At 45.7% G+C, this 16836-nt stretch overlaps 2 protein-coding genes across 2 annotated transcripts in view; both read right to left on the bottom strand.

Moving 5' to 3' along the window:
• The window catches only part of abca5 (ATP-binding cassette, sub-family A (ABC1), member 5), a 32651-nt gene extending 25474 nt beyond the window's left edge, over positions 1-7177 (bottom strand). The window contains exons 1-6 of the mRNA XM_080833988.1: positions 7070-7177; positions 6145-6311; positions 2489-2678; positions 1823-1990; positions 1433-1530; positions 212-438 (exon numbers count right to left, since the gene is read on the bottom strand). Coding sequence (XP_080690114.1) covers positions 212-438; positions 1433-1530; positions 1823-1990; positions 2489-2678; positions 6145-6311; positions 7070-7082 — 863 coding nt within the window. The 5' untranslated portion in view covers positions 7083-7177. The remainder of the gene's footprint in view (positions 1-211; positions 439-1432; positions 1531-1822; positions 1991-2488; positions 2679-6144; positions 6312-7069) is intronic.
• A 2731-nt stretch (positions 7178-9908) lies between these two features.
• Positions 9909-16836, bottom strand: part of kif19 (kinesin family member 19) — a gene marked incomplete at both ends in the record, with an annotated part of 46952 nt that continues 40024 nt past the window's right edge. Inside the window, 12 exons of the mRNA XM_080835897.1 lie at positions 9909-10076; positions 10370-10764; positions 11102-11225; positions 11526-11631; positions 11783-11946; positions 12228-12349; positions 12932-13085; positions 13452-13568; positions 13890-14088; positions 14461-14635; positions 15608-15764; positions 16386-16508. Coding sequence (XP_080692023.1) covers positions 9909-10076; positions 10370-10764; positions 11102-11225; positions 11526-11631; positions 11783-11946; positions 12228-12349; positions 12932-13085; positions 13452-13568; positions 13890-14088; positions 14461-14635; positions 15608-15764; positions 16386-16508 — 2004 coding nt within the window. The remainder of the gene's footprint in view (positions 10077-10369; positions 10765-11101; positions 11226-11525; positions 11632-11782; positions 11947-12227; positions 12350-12931; positions 13086-13451; positions 13569-13889; positions 14089-14460; positions 14636-15607; positions 15765-16385; positions 16509-16836) is intronic.

Raw genomic sequence — 16836 nt, forward strand, 5'->3', positions numbered from 1 at the left:
TGCTATTTTTGTCTTTATTCACAACCTCATATATAAAGAAGTCGTACAAGTTTTTCATTTATTTTCTGCTTCGAGCTATGACACATTGCAGTGGATTCTGGAACGGGCTTGGTCCTAATGGGAATGATGTCCAGGAGAACCGGGCCGCTGCTGGCCCAGTGCTGGCCCAGACCCACAGCAGAGCGACCAGCTAGAGCAGGGGGTGGCTCACCAGAAGGCAGAGTCGTACAACCCCATCATGCTCATGGTGTCCTTGAGGCGGTGCTCCTTCTCGGCGGCCACGTTGACGATGAGGAAGGAGACGAAGGGCGTGAAGGCCAGCACCAGGTAGATGGAGATGAGCGCGTGGGGGAATTTCTGTACCTCCACCGAGCCCGGCTGGCCCATCATCACCACCCGCACGTCCATCTCCCGCCACACCGAGCGCTTGGTCTGCATCTGGGGCACAGGAGATGGGGTGAGGTTTCAACACATCATCTTAATGTCAATGGGTGACGTTTCTCATGTTTTAGTAGGGGAAGTACTTAAAGTAGTGGTATTAAATGTGACCGCAGCACACTAAGTAATAGTACAGTTATAGTACTGCCCAATAGTAGCAGAAGTAGTAGTAGCAGCATCTGTTTCTCATGTTTTAGTGGTGGCAGTGGTAGTGGTATTAAATGTGACAGCCTGTAGTAATACTACTGTCCAATAGTAGTATATGTAGAAGTAGTAGTAGCATCTGGGTCTCATGTTTTAGTGGTGACAGTAGTAATAGTGGTATTACATGTGACAGCCCAGTAGTAATGCTACTGTCCAATAGTAGTATATGTAGAAGTAGCATCTGTGTCTAATGTGTTAGTAGTGGCAGTGCTAGTACCATTACCAGCGACACAGCTGTGCTTTTCTGCAAGGATGGGGAACTAAGACTAGCTTAGTGGGGAGAGTAACGTTTGGTGGGTTGGTTAAGCCTCTCACTTTTGTCTTTTGAAAACAGGTGTATTTGTGGCCATAATCTCTAGGGTATTGATTCTCCTCCAGGCAGAGTAAAGTGAAGTTTCTGTTTGCTATCTGGGGCGAGGCTACCAGCACTCTCATGCAATGTTTATGTCTCCTGTCTTAAAAAGAAAGAGGTTGTTCCTATAAATGGATAATGCAAGTAGATGAGACTGCCTTCTATTCAAGAATGCAAATCTGCCTCAATGATATGCGATGTTTGTTCCAAGCCTCACAAACACCATAAGAGTGTGTGAATCAGCATTGACTTGCTAACTGCGCATAAGAGACTTTGAGCTGAATATGCCCTAAAATGAACAAAGCCACTTGATCAACATGAAGTGGGTGGTGTTGGCAGACAGGATAAGAGAGGTTGGTGTCAATCATGTGCGATTGCCGAGGCAACCGAGAGCCATGAGAGTGTGATTTGCTCTTGACCTTCAACCTTTCCCCTCACCTGAATGATGGTGGCGTCAATGAGGGTCTGCAGGCGCACAAACCCAGAGTACCAGTAGTTAGCAGCTCGGCAATTCACAGAGTTGGAAAAACAACTAGCTGTGGAATAGGTAGTAAGGAGCAGAATAATGCAACTATAACATAAGTCAGACACATGTGACCCTCCTGTTTGTCTTTCTACCAAACCACTACATAACAAGATCAACAGAAATGACACAATGTTGTTACTCGATCATTAAAGAGTTCAAATATGGCTACATTTATTTACCTGCATGTTAATAGATAACTTTGACTTTTTTCTATATAGGCTGAAATCTGCTATGCAACCTAATCCAAACATTACACTTGTTCCATTAAATTACAGATTAACACAGATTACTGTCCCTCTCACCAATGGACTCCGTGTAGTCGCTGGGTAAGGGCAGCTGATTGTAGGGGAACCTCAGCCTGTAGGACATGTTGTCTCGGAACACCACCCCCACATAACCCAGGGGCTCGTACAGACTGGCGTTCTCCAGGTCCTCCTCGTTGGCGAACATCTCCAGACGATCCTGCATGTCTACACACAACAGCCAGACAGGTCTGTTATAGCCCCTGCACACACAAACAAACTAAAAAACAAGGAAGTACACAACCAAGCACGTTTTTTGGTCTCGGTGGGCCTCAATGTATTTCTTGCATTAAATGTTTCATTCTTCAGATCCTAATTCACATCCTCTGAACTGCCTTTTTGGTTCACACACGTGCCATATTTGTGGTACTGTGAAGTCACAATACCATAATTACGGTCTCGACCATATTTAGTCTCCTGCCTTGTAATTTGGCAGAAAGCATGTGGTGCTAAAGGATGCCACGACTGTACCTTACTAACGTTGACTTCTAATCAAATTCCAAAATTTGCTGTGTATTTGAATCAGTAAAAAAAAATAACTCATTGTCTTAACTGCTGTGATATTAGTGAATTAAGTCTATTTCTAAGTCTGCAAAAGCAACTATAGGCGAGTGGTCCAATGGAAGCCTGCCGGGGTGAAACCCATCTGTGGACGATGTGACTTACGGAGCTCCTGCGCCACCTCCTCCATGATGTGATTGGTGACATTGGTGATGGGGGTGTAGCCCAGGCCCTTGAGTGACAGGTAGTTGTCGCTCTCAAGCTCTGTGGTGCCCACTCCGCCGTAGTAGACGTGTGGGTTGAGCGTGCTGATGAGGATGAGCAGACTCAACAGCATCAGCGGGAGGATCAGCTCCTGTGAAGAGGACCCCACACCCACACACACACACACACACACACACACACACACACACACACACACACACACACACACACACACACGTTAACATATTCACACTCACAAGGACAGTACATGCCACAGCAAGAGAACATCAGAATCAGCTGAGCTGGATCAGACCCCATCAAACTAAATTAGGGTAAGGTGAAGTAAAAGGAGAACAAGAGAGATATGACAGGCATGCAATAAGGAGGACACATTATCACACCTACCATAGGCTCCCATACCTAAGACTTAGGCCAGTGAAAGAATTCAGTTTTCAAAGACATTCATTAGGAGTGAATAGTACTATTATGCACATTGCTCAGGGTTTCCTGAGGTGGATACTAGTGAAGTCTAGCTGTGGAATGTCTTGTTTCGATTCCCACCCTTCTCTCTGGTGTCTCCTTGTCTAGTGCGTGTGCTTCCCCAGGACAGCTTGCCTATGGTTGCATGACCTGTACTGTAACTAAATCAGAACAGTGTAAACAGCACAAATCACAATTTTTACCGATTCTGATTTGGGCCACCTCCATACAGTAAGTGGTCCTAAATTTATAACAGGTCTAATTTTTTTGTAATGCGAAATCTGTCTGAACTTTTACGTCACTAAAGAGCGACATTCGTCACAAGTCTGCTCTTGGTGAATAAAAACATGGAAGGCAGCTGTCAGTGTAGGTAAACTATGGTCATTTGTCTATGTATAGCTAGATGCTCTGAGGTCCACTGTATACAGGGAGTAAACAGCTTGTGCATTTCAACAGTAATTGAATAGTTCAAAAATTCAAGTTCAAGTTATAAGGCAAAATGTTACAACCACAAGGTTGTACTGGTTCCCCACCCCCCGGCCTAACAAGCACGTTCCAATCCTGGGACACAGCACCACACCCAACAATAAACTACACAGCTATGGAGCACAGTCTGTCTGGTGTCAAACTGTCTGATTTACATCCGTCGTCATGTCGACCTTTTCTGTCAACTAGCCTGAGTTACAGTGGTAGCCTTGGACCAAAATCCATTTCACTGGATGCAGGAGGGAGGGAAAAAATAACACATTAAAAAAACATTGCTTCAAGATGTTGGTTAGATTCAAGTCTTTTTTTGGGCACAGATTGTTTGGCATGCCTGCAACCCAGCCTGTAACCGGAGAGATGCTTCGCAGCTCATTCACAGTAAACAACTCCAACTCCACTGGGAAACCATCACCTATTATCTTCCTTCAGTTAGCTCAGAGGCTCCTGCCGATGACATAATGACTAGTGTTAGTGTTAGAGTAGAAGAGTGTTAGTGTAATGACTAGAATAGTGTTAGCTGCCATTCCATCTTCTGCTCTCACTCAAGTTAAGTCTCTGAGTGTCAAACTATCGACATCTTTCCCTTGTCTCCATTTCTATTTGTTTCTATCCAAATACCCCTCTCTTTTCATCCACCCTTCCTTTAATCTCTTCATTTATCCTTTTCCCTCTCCCATCCTTCCATCCATTAAACCCTTTCCCTCTCTTACCCATGCGCCCAACCAATCCGCTCTCTCCCTTTCCCTAATCCATCAATCAATCCATCCATCCATCCCTCTCTTTGCATTATTCATTCATACATTTCATACATACATCCTTCTACCCTTTTTTAACCCATTGGTCCATCCATCTCTCTCTTTCCTTCATCCATACATCTCTCTCTTTACATCAACCATCCATCCATCCATCCATCCATCCATCCATCCATCCATCCATCCATCAATCAATCAATCCATCCATCCATCCATCCATCCATCCATCCATCCATCCATCCGAGAACTGAAACCATCTGGCTCACAGACAGACATCTATCTGTATTGGCCAATTAAGAGGAGAGACGTCTGCCTGAGCTGGCCGTGCAGGACGTTACAGAGGGGGATTCCTGATTGGCGGAAGATTTAGCGCTAGATAATCTCCCCCTGCTCATCCACCTATGGCTAAATCAATAGTGCAAAATGAGCACCTGTCTGAGAGAGAGGGCCCTTGCGGGCAGCATTGCGTAACCCTCTGAGTTTTATGCCATTTAATAACAGCCAGAGTAAGAGAGAGAAAGAGAGGGGGGGGGGGGCAGAGACAGAGAGAGCTGGAGATGTAAACATATACAGAAAGAAACACAGAGAAAGACTGTGAAAAGTGTGAAAGAGCAAAAGAAAATGATATAAACTGGGAAAGAAAGAGAGAGTGAGGGAGGGATAGAGACCAAGAGAGAGGCAGGGAGAGAGACAGAGAGAGAGGGACAGAGACAGATATGAGATGGAAGGGTGGAGAGAGGAGGGAGGGAGTCAGATGAGAGGGTAGGGGGTTAGAAGGGAGAGGGGGGATAGAGAGAGACAAGAGGGAAGGGTGGAGGGAGAGAGAGAGAGAGAGGGAGAGACAAGAGAAGAGAAGGAAAGGGGGAGAGACAGAGAGAGAGCATGCAAGAAAGAGAGATCCATCTCAAGGCAGTCAGTGGCTGACAGGTTTGGGGGAAGGCGCGGTCTGGGATTAAAAGCGGAGCACTTCATTCTGACAGCAGGTAGAGACAGGAGCGTAAGTGATGGTCGCCCCGCCGCCCCCTGCCCGCCCTCCGTCCACCTCCCTGGCTGACCGCTAATTCTAGGAGGCTCCTTGAGCAGAACTCCCAGCGGGGAGAATCAGATTAAACAGCATGACGAATTAAAAATGCATTAGTGCAACTTAAGTTTAAATGAAATATACATGATCCAATGAAAGTATAGTGTGAGGATGGGGAAGGGGGTGGCAGACGAGATAGGGGGGTGGGGCGGAATACCTACAGATCTTTTTGTCCCACCAACACCACACTTCCCACGATATCAAAGGAAGGAATACGGGCCTACGTGCCTCGTATGGCCCAAAGTAATAAGGGCCTTAAACAACATCCTTGGAATAGCAGTGAATCAGGAGTTCCCAGAGCAATGCAATCATGTGACTCTGCCGCCTCTGTGCAAGAACAGACCGCCTGCTGTGGTGTGTGTGTGTGTGTGTGTGTGTGTGTGTGTGTGTGTGTGTGTGTGTGGGCGCACATGTGTAAAAAGGTTTTTCTCTAGGCATGACCCATGGGTCTTTGCCCAGCCCACATCATAATCCCTTTCGCCGTGAGCACTCTTAGTGGCAGGCATAATAGCATCTTGCACTAAGTACACCAGCAAAACATTTATTGGCAACAACGGACCACCAATGTACAATCGTCAAACAGTACTTTAAACACTGTCTAGAACAGCATTACCGACATCCAATGCAAAGGGATGATTACACCTGATTGCAGGAGATGACAACTCACCAATTAGTGCCAAAACATGGACCACAGAGACACTTGATGACTAATGATGGTGACAATCTGTCTGGTCATTAATGCACATCAAAAAGATCATCTGAACCCATATTCCTCAAGTTCGAAAATCTATTTATTAAAAAAACATTGCGTTTGGCACCTGTAGACTTTGCTGTTTGGTCCTCCATTTGATGAGCAGGTTCTTGTAGAGCAGGCTCCTCGTTTGATGCCAGACACCGGCCTCTCGCTTGTTTAACGGTTGCATTCTTCCAGCATGCTGTGAATGGCTGGCATGAGGACGAGTTCTCACCTTGACGCTTGGCACAGCTGTATGGTAAGCGAGACGACAGCAATGAAGCAGGCGGACAGGTTGGACAACATTCAGTCTGAGAGTCGGACGGACTTGCGTTCCGACATCCATACAACGATACGAACGGCAAGGTTTGAAATGTTTTTCCAAGGGCACTAGAATTAAACTTGGACCACGAACAGTTTGCTTTATCAACAAAAACAGGGCACAAATACGGAACAAAACTGATATTCCAGCCGTCCACACACACTGGTAAACAACCACGGTGTAATTAACTGTCAAGCAACGCTGTAAGCAGAAAATATGTTATATTTTCTCTCTGGGAATTAAATCCTTTGACCTAATCCTGCAGACATAAGGCATCTAACAAACACTTCGGTTGTCACAATAACCACTTACAACAGGAGTTGGACTTGTGTGGTAAAATGCAATTTCAGAGAAGTCGGTATTTCTCTTGTTAGGATGACAGCGATTCACGGACAACGCAACATCACTGCATCTAACCTAGCTTATAATTATGCATGGTCAAAAAGCTCGTCAGAGGGCATTTGTAATTAACTGCGCGATTTTATGAGTGAGCACAGTGCGAGTGAGAGAAATTGTACGTTAGTAGAGCTCACCTTTCTTTCTGTAACGTTAGCCCCCAGCTTGCTATCAAGTAAGGTGTCGTTGGGTGGCTGACGTTAGCTGCCTGGCTACGCTAGCTAAGCGACCTAAACCAGTGCCAGTTGGATTAGCATGCACTGAAAATTGCAACAATGGCGTATGCACTTACGTATGAAATACATCAAGGCCAGCCTTTCATGTTAGCAAATTTTCTTTTTTCTGTATAGCCTTCTCCCCTCTGTTGCCTACCCGTCTTCGGTGTAAACAAGCAAGACCGAATCCCTACTTTCTCTTCAGAGCACTTCCTCCTCAGACATCAACTGCTTCAACAAGGCCTGTGACGTTCTCCAATCACGAGCCGGTCCACTTGTTGGATCATCTTCATTGGCGTGTGGAAGAGGGTCTTCATTAAAAATGTAAACTCTTAGCCTATAGTTACAGTCCTTAATTCCAAACATCAGAAATTAATATCCAAACTTCATTCATAGGTTTAGACATTTTCAATATCTGTGTAAACGATTGATACCGATATCAGTAAAGAAACCTTAAATTATATCCTTATTTATAATCCGTATCGAGTCCCTTAGTAAACATTATCCAGTATAAGACAATTGCAATTAAAATAAATGAATAGCAATATGAAAATTAAGGTCTTTTTTTTCAGCAGTTCCTCCACGGATTTTGTGATCTTGCAAATTCAAGGTATTCCCGCATTTGCTACTTTCACTTATTACGGCAATATTTCCACAGAAAAACGCAGTCATGGAGTTTCTGCATTATTTGGGATTGATTGATTTAATACATTATGTATTGATTTATATATTTTACTCAAAATCACCATAATGTTTTAGATTTCCAGCAGCAAATTCAGCCACTTTTGTCCAAAACAATCACAAGAAACCCTAGCAAGGTCCTGAGCGACTGTTTAAGCAACCTTTTACTTGTAGGCGGTGATCTTATCTAATGCTGACACAGCTTTTGAGCCCACATCATCCAACAGTCATACCAGATATTCTGAGATACTGTGGGCAGCTGGCCTCAACGTTATTCAATATGACACAATAGATATGCTTACTCTAAGATATATTGATTTGTTTAGATGGTACAGCAAGTGTCTCCACAGTTACACAACAAGCCATGACCGGGTAAGGTTAACAATGGACCAAAAAACAGGAAATCACAGCATATGCAAAGCCAATAGGTCTACAACACAGAAACATAAAAAAAAGCACAACCTTCCTTGTTTCATCCAAATTTATTCTGATTACAAATAAAAAATGTACAAAATAAAGTGTAGAAAATAGCGTCTTGTATGTATAATCATGTAAAACGAAAACAAAACAACCCCAAAAAATTGCAAATATTACGGAAAAAGGCAGCAGTACAAGACAGATGATGAAGAAGCCTCATCATTGGCCTCTCCCAGTCCAGAAATAGCCGGAACATAGACAGAGAGTGAGCTCTATATGCAACTTCAAAAGGAGATATTTTAGGTCCACAACAATGGTGGCCCTTTCATCATGAATGAATGAGCGGCTGTTACAGTGGTTATTTTAAAGCCAGAAGAGCCAGTTTCACAGAGGAAATAAGCCTAGACCATGACTAAACTGCCTTTCATAAGGGGGGAAAATGGTCCACCTAAAATTCTCAAATTTGGTCCAAAACTAGGCTCAAGTTGCCTGGCATTGTGTCTCTTACATAGTGATGTAACTGAACAGTGAATCCATACTGTACAGTATACTTAATGTATATCCCTGGAAACAAAGCAATTTATAGTATACCTAAAAATGTCTGCACATTATGTCTGATACTGATGAACTGGATTAACATTTAAGAGGCCTAGAGTATGTCTTGCCTGGTTGCCATTCTGTGGTCTCAGTGGTGTATCCGTTACCCTCAGCATAAGGGCCGGGTCCGTCCTTCCCCCGGAGGAATCAAAAGGCAGGTTTTACCCTCTGTCATTATAGTCTTATTATCTTACAAGCGTTCACATTCGTCTTAGCACTTACATCGTGTTTCTTTACTTTATTTTGTCTCCACAATTGCATCAACTGGGTGGACGTCACATGTTGAGGCCCTTTGCAAATGTGAAGGTCAAATGTTTATAGAGACAAAGAATTAAGTACAGCGTCATACTAACACGTCTATCCACAGAGGTGGACATTCAGCCTTGGTGAAAGGGGGGAGAGATTCGTCTTGAGCACTTTAGCGAAGAAAAAAGGGGAGAAAAACAGGCGAGGCGGTCACGGAACGGGGCGAGGGAACATCGTTGGAACGTCCTATCTCTCAGACTTCTCTCTCCCGGTGAACAGCCTAAGGCATTGTCAACATCTCCTAAAAGAACAGTAGGTCAATGGGTCCCTGTGCGTATGTGTGTGTGTATGAGAGACATTTACAGTTCACAGCCCTCCTAGTAGCTAACTAAGTGGTAGAGTATGGTTCATAGTCTCTACTTTTGTTAGTGCTGGTGCTGGGGGAAGTTCAAGTGAGCACAGTTAGGGTCTACTGTTTTGGGGGTTGCTGGGGGAGAGGGAGCCCTCAGTGCTTGCGGGTGCGCTGCCCTCCTGCCCCAGTGGTGGTGACGTAAAGCAGGGGCTGGGGTTGGCGGAGCTGGCGCCTCAACTGGCCCAGATGGGACAGGGAGCTGGTGCCGTTGTCCACAGTTTGGCCTGGAGGGAGGGAGAAAAAGATGGAATCAACCATTTGAGGACCTATAGGATAACACTTACTGAACCATTTGTGAAGATATGGCAGACTGCATTGTGAGGTAGCAAGATATGGCTGATGGCTTAAAAGGATACTGCAAGTAGAAAGAATTTAAAACATTTTGCTTTCGCTCAAAAATAGCTCTTCAAGGCAAAACTGATTTAGCTAAGTTAAATCTACTGGCTTACCCTGTTGAAGCATGGAAAATGTGTTACTACACCGAAATAAAACCAAAAATGGTCTGTTCATATGAATAGCTTGCATTAAGGGATGATCCAAAAAGATGAAAGGAGGAGATGATGCTAACCTGTGATCTGGGAAGGGTGGGGTTGGCGTGCTTTGGCCAAGGGAGGGACCCCTCGGGGCTGAGGGCGGAGGTGGGAGGGTGGGGGCCGGTTGATGTGAAGGTGAGGGTCTGAGGTGCTGTCTAGGGGCCGAAACCGCTGAGCCGTGGTCTTAGCCTGAGACAACTATGGGGACAAAGTGACATATTCAATGAGCTTTACAAACAGAAGAAACCAGCAGTGCATAGCACTGTCAACAACCCTCATGTGCTATATGCTATGCTATGCTATGCTATAGGTAGTATACTAGATAGTATTACTATCATTTCAAACTCTGTACTACAATATTCACTCTGTAGTTTAACTTAACTTATAATGTAGATGCTGCTTTGTTCAAGCACCTCTATGTCAATTTTCATTATGTCATTAGAATAATTGATTTACTATGTATACTTTAATAATAGTTTAGCTGTACTTACAGCTTGGCCTGTGACCTCGAAAGAGCGAGATCTCTTCTTGCGCCGGCGTGCCTCGAAATCCTGCTCGCGGTTGCCGGGATTCTTGGCAATCTGCTGACGCTGGCGTGGGCGGGTCCACGTACCGTCGCCCGTGCTGCTGGACAGGTTGTCGTCAGAGGTGGCGTGTCGGAGCTCAGGGCTCGGCTGGTGACCACCAACGCCGATGCCGCCACCTCTTGGCGTGGGGGGCCCGAGAGGGGGCGCCTCGCTCAGCGACAGGCTGCTCTTCTGCTTCTTGGGGTCCAGCGGGGAGGGGGGTGGCGGCAGGCGCAGGGCGTCCACCTCCAGGGCCTTGGAGCGGCGACGGGCGGCTTTCACAGCGATGCTCTCCACGCCGCGCGTGATCTGCTGCCGTTCTGGGGGAGCCAAAATGGAGAACAATGTGGGATGTTAGTTCAAGCTGAAGGATTTGTTCACCTTTGGGTGTTTAGTTTCTTCTGTTTTAGTTCATGTGTGGGTATTTTAAGCCTTTAATAAGATAGGACAGTGTAAAAAGACTTAGTCATATAGACCTCTACAAGGTAAGGGACAACTTCTCCTCAATGGACAGAATTATTTATAACTCTGACATGTTAACAAGAAGTTAAATTCAGGGGATCATGACTCGTGCCATACAGTATGTTAGTCACTGATCAGTTTGCCAGTCAAACCATCAGAGTGATCAGGTGTAGGGACTAGGAGGGGTGGTGGCACCTTTGCGTGAGAGTGGGACGTCGGTGCCATTCTCACTGCTCTCTGGAGACGAGTCCAGGTGGCTGCTGACGCTGTGGCTGAGGTGGCTGTAGCTCAGAGCGCTCTCTGGCACACATGGATGCAGCTGGAACAAACAGTCAGTCGCAAACAGTCAGTATGGAAACATAGGAGTTCAAATAGGAGTCTATGGACATGTGGACATCAAGCCATCCACTCTAATAAACAAAAAGGTTCTTGTGTGCTACTTGTATAAAACTTATATACACAGAAAAGTGAAAAGGGTTCTTCTAAGCTTTAAACTGATATAAAGATGAGTCAAAGAACCATTTATCTCAGGGTTCTAAGCAGAACAATTTGAAGATGCTTCTATAGACATTGGCTTAAGATAATGCAGTTTTACATGGGTGAGTTAGTGACCTCTTACCCCTCTGTTCCCCAGGCCATTGATGTGTATGGGCGGGGGCGTCATCACCACATGGTTCTTCATCTGCCTTGCGTGAGGACTGTTTTTAAACACGCGGTTGTTGTCCCTTGGCCGAGACAGAGACAGACAGACAGACAGACAGACAGACAGGACCGGCAGTGTTAAATATGTTGAGGGTTTAATCTGTATCAGGATAGCTCTTAGTCAGATTCTCCTGGAGAGTTTTCGCCCTCATAAATGCTTGGTAGTTCTCTTACCCCTCAGGTTCCGGCAGGATGGGTGGCAGAGTGTGGCGGCGGATTTTGGCCCGACCCCGTCGGCTGTCTGAGCCCAGCGTGCGCACGCTCTCCTGGTCAGAGTCCAGCTCCTGCAGGGGGTCACGACCTCTACTGGGGAGGGTGATTTTGGGAAGCGAGCCCTCCTGTAAAAGAACAACAGTGTCATGTCACTGCTTAGTCAGGTCTCTGAGTATAACTACACTTGTAAGTATGCAGCGCGAGTTATGAATGTGTGTAGGAATTTCTATTAGTGTGACCCCACAGTTAATGTATGACCAGACAACCATTTAACATCCAGTATTTCCATTATAGAATAAAAAAGTACGAGTAATCATTAAGTTCCACGTAAACTTTGTGTTCTATGTAGTATGTGCTCAGTGTTCTATCTTCTATGCCTGTTTACTTTGTGAGAGTCGTCTGGTACCTTGAGCGTGCGTCCGGTGACCTTGTCCAGCGCCATGATGCGGTCTAGGCTCTTCTCGTCCAGTTCCCTCATGTACATCTCATAGAGCTCCTGCAGGTGAGGCGGCACCAGGAGACTGTGGTCTGCAACACACGCAGACAACAACCCAACTCAGAACTCAGGCAAGGCCACTCCTGTCATGTTTGATATCTTCTTCCTTTATTTTTTTTATCAGTGGCTCAAGCGTTGAGAAGGAACTTTGGTCCTAACTGCTGTTGACCTTGACCCTGTGGCTTAAACCTTTTCATTTGTGACCCTCTGATATTCAGTGAGAAACTGAGACAGTTAGCCTTGAAGGTAGCGCCTGTGGTTTCCAAATCTTCGTAAACCTAGCATCAGAAGACCACCCAAAAGGTGTCTAAATACTTGCTAAATATTAAAACTGCAGGAATCTGACCGTTCCACTTTCACTGTCTGTCTGTCACAGGAATGTGTTTTCACTACTGCAGACAACTTTGAAACAACCAGTCACACCCTGAAGCTTTTGGTTGGCAAAAAGTGGCCCATATTTAGCAACCTGTAGCTGACTGTTCCACAGGATCAGTGCTGAGGGCACAGGTCACAGCAGATGACTAATGGCCTCTTGAAGTTACGCTGAATACCAGTCTTTATGCCAGCGTCACATGCCACCTCTCTCGATCCCCACTGAAACTTCGGCAACTCACCGCTGATGAACTGACGCTGCTGCTGGATGATCTCGTCACAGAGGTGGCGGTGCTGCTCGAAGCGCTGCACCACGGCGTCCTTCTGCCGGATGAGGTTGTCCTTGAGCAGCGCGTGGGACTGCATCTCGGCGTTCTCTATCTCCAGCTCGTGCACCTACAACAGAGCCAAGCTGGTTAGACTGGGTTAGGGGTCCCCACTCTGAAACCCTCATCAGGACCGACACTGACAAAGCGGGTGGATACATGTACTTAGCCCTCTGGTTATATCACAAGGTGTAACTGAGGGCAATAGCCAGAGTCCTGGGATTCATTTGACTTCAATGATTATATGGCACACTTGCACTTGGATGGTTAACGGCTGCCATTTTAGGGGGTTTGATATTAAACATCAACTGAGCCGTTGATTTGACTCAAGTAGGCACGTCTACAAAACCGTTAACTTCACCTAGTCTTGTTCATGTTTGTTGTTGACCGTCAGTGAGTCCTGTGAGGAGAGCCAGCTCTCTTTCTAACCCCTCACCTTGCACAGGAGGCCCAGCACCTCCCTCTGCTCCTCGGAGCTCACTCGTCTGGGCAGCAGCTCCTCCAGACGCCGGGCCCTTTGTCGCAGCTCCAGGAACCGCCGCTCCAGAGACCCCTGCACGGAGAACCAGATAGATGGAGATGGAGAAGATTACCAGCAAATATGAACTAAAACAACATAATTGTCACAATTTTAGTCAATTTCACGAAATAGTGTAAAATCTAACCTTATCTGGCACAATGTAATCTATTATTATACAGTCTAATACAATCTAAAATGTAGAATTGTAAAATAATATTACATATAGCTCTTTTTCATTTATTTGTTAGATACATAAATACAAAATAAGTGCTTATTTTTTAAACTGAAGTTTGGAGGCCTGTTTGATGTAGTTGTGTGGCTCCCTCTAGTGGTGTAGACGGAGAAATGTGTCACCTTCTGTTTGCGGATCTTCTTCTGCTCGGCCATGAGTGTGACTAGGTTTTCCCTCGCCATGGCGACCTCCTGCGTCTCCGTGCTGTCGGGAGGTGACTCGGACGAGTCAGAGTCCTTCTCGCTCTCATCCTTATGAAAACTCTCCTTCCTCCTCTCCGCTCTCCACTTCCTCCTCCGCTGACAGCGCTCCTGCTCCCAGCTGAGGAAGATAAGGAAAAAGGATGGATGGATGATAGATAGATAGATAGTTAATGTACCCCCTGATACCCCATGAGAGGTGTGTGTGTGTGTGCGTGTGTGTGTGTGCGTGTGTGTGTGTGTGTGTGTGTGTGTGTGTGTGTGTGTGTGTGTGTGTTTGTCTGTGTGTTTGTCTGTGTGTGTGTGTGTGTGTGTGTGTGTGTGTGTGTGTGTGTGTGTTGTTCTGAGTGTACATGTTTGTCCGTGTGTGTGTGTGTGTGTGTGTGTGTGTGTGTGTGTGTGTGTGTGTGTGTGTGTGTGTGTGTGTGTGTGTGTATATGTTTGTCCATGTGTATGTGTGTGTGTGTGTGTGTGTGTGTGTTCTGTGACTCACTCTGCGATGGTGAGCAGGTGTTTGGAGGTGTCGATCTGGATCTCAATGTTGCTGTTATCCAGCTCCATCAGGCTCTTGCGGATCTCCATCTGCTGGCGGAAGGCGTCGATGAGCTGCTCCCTCAGCTGGTCCATCTCCGCCCGGCTCTGCTGGGTCGAGTGGGCCTGGACCTCCGCTACAGGGCAGAACCACAAGAACCAAACACAGACCATGAATATAAGTGGGCCTTGACCTCCATTACAGTTACACACCACAGGGGAGAACCACGGGAACCAAACACAGACCATGAATATAAGTGGGCCTTGACCTCCATTACAGTTACACACCACAGGGGAGAACCACGGGAACCAAACACAGACCATGAATATAAGTGGGCCTTGACCTCCATTACAGTTACACACCACAGGGGAGAACCACGGGAACCAAACACAGACCATGAATATGAGTAGGCAGACTTGCATTTTGTAAAGCTTTAAACTCCTTTCCTTAAATATTTGTTTGGTTTTAAACTGATCTTAATATTTGTACTCATTCTCTACACTGTGGGATTGTTTTATGAGCAACACAATCAATACATACATCTCATGTCCTATGTGAAATGTGTGTGTCTGTCGGTACTAGGAAGATGTGTGATTGCACACACACACACCCATGCATGTGCTAATGTGTGTGTAACCCACTGCAGGCACAAACAACACAGGATGATCACATGAACCAGAACAAGGCTATGGCCACGAGTGGGCGACTAGGTTTATTTTTCTTTAATTTTAATAATATTATGGGACACCTCTTGCCCTACTCCATAGGATGTCCTTCTGAATCATTTTAACTGATTTCAACTTAACAGTGTGGGACGTGCACCACATGTGGCATGTATGTGTGTAGTACAGTATGTCGTTACTATCAAGAATTGCGGGTGCACACACACGCATGTGCTAATGTGTGTGTGTGCTAATGTGTGTGCTAATGTGTGCTTATGTGTATGTGTGTATGTATGTATGTGTGTGTGTGTATGTATGTGTGTATGTATGTATGTGTGTGTGTGTGTGTGAGTGTGTGAGTGTGTGTGTGTGTGTGTGTGTGTGTGTGTGTGTGTGTGTCTGTGTGTGTGTGTTTGTGTGTGTGTGTGTGTGTGTACAAGTCTTACCCTGAACGTGGCGGATATCCGTCCTGTCGGAGTTGATGTGGCGGCTGGCCTGCTCAGCGATCTTCTTCTTGAGCCGGTGGATCTCACTGCGCAGGTCGGCGATGATGCTGGTGTACTGGGCGATGTGGTACGACACGTTCAGCAGGTTACGCTTCACCTGAGGGAGATGGGAAAGAAGAGAGAGAGACAGAGAGAGAGTGAAGAGACAAGGGTGAGCGGGAGGGGAAGAAGGAGTAGGGGAGAGAGTGAAGTAGAGGTGAGAGAAAAGGAAGAGAGAGATAACAGGGGGTGGAGATGGATGACTCACTCATAGCAACCTATTGGGAAATTACAGATTGCAATTCTACCTTGGCATTAACATTTTCTAGATACCTTCACAGCTTATATTAGATGCAGGGACATGTACAGGAGGGGGCTAAGTTTGCGCGGGCAAATGCCAGTTTGCCCTCCTCGACTGAAGTTGCCCCTCCAAAGGAAATATATATATTTTTATAGTATTACGGCTGCAGAACTTCATGTATGCCTAGATAAAATAATCGCAGAATAAGCGTCCAGGGGACGGGGGCGTGGCAGTGGCGGTGACAGAATTAACGTGTAGCCCCTTTTTTCCAGGGCAAAGCAACTGCCCTACAAAATTCCTGTGCACGTCCCCGATTAGATGCATTACCAATTACTATAAATCCTACAAAGAAAGTCCTAATTGAACTGATAGAACCTGGTACTACTAATAGGGAATGTGTGTGTAAGTGTGTGTGTTTGTGTGTGTGGGAATACTAACCCGCGTGCGGATGCTTTTGGCACGGTCAGCGTATGACAGTGTGTTGCGTGATTCTTCGAAAGCCATAGAGGCGGGGCTTATGTGAGCGATCATCACAGTCCTGCTGTTCCCACCCAGTGAGTCCTGTCAATCAAACAAAGGACAAGAACTCAGCCAATGAAAGTTAGCGAGGAATAAATTAGATATGAGAGGAAAATTTCAAACGTGGTATGTGGCATGTACCCTGCATGTTCGAGTGTGGAAGTACAATATAGTTGTGTCTTCAGCCTAATATGGGACAGGTTTGTTTTGGGATCTCACATATTTACATCATCAGTATCTCACATAATTATTATTAATAATTATTAATTTGAACAGTGGAAGCACAACAAGTGTAGTGTACAAGTGTAGTTGGAGCTGTTGATTTGATACATGTTTGAATAAGTGTCTGTTAGCCTGTAGGCCAGTGTGT

The sequence above is a fragment of the Sprattus sprattus genome (assembly GCF_963457725.1).
Source record: "Sprattus sprattus genome assembly, chromosome: 3".
Taxonomy (NCBI): domain Eukaryota; kingdom Metazoa; phylum Chordata; class Actinopteri; order Clupeiformes; family Clupeidae; genus Sprattus; species Sprattus sprattus.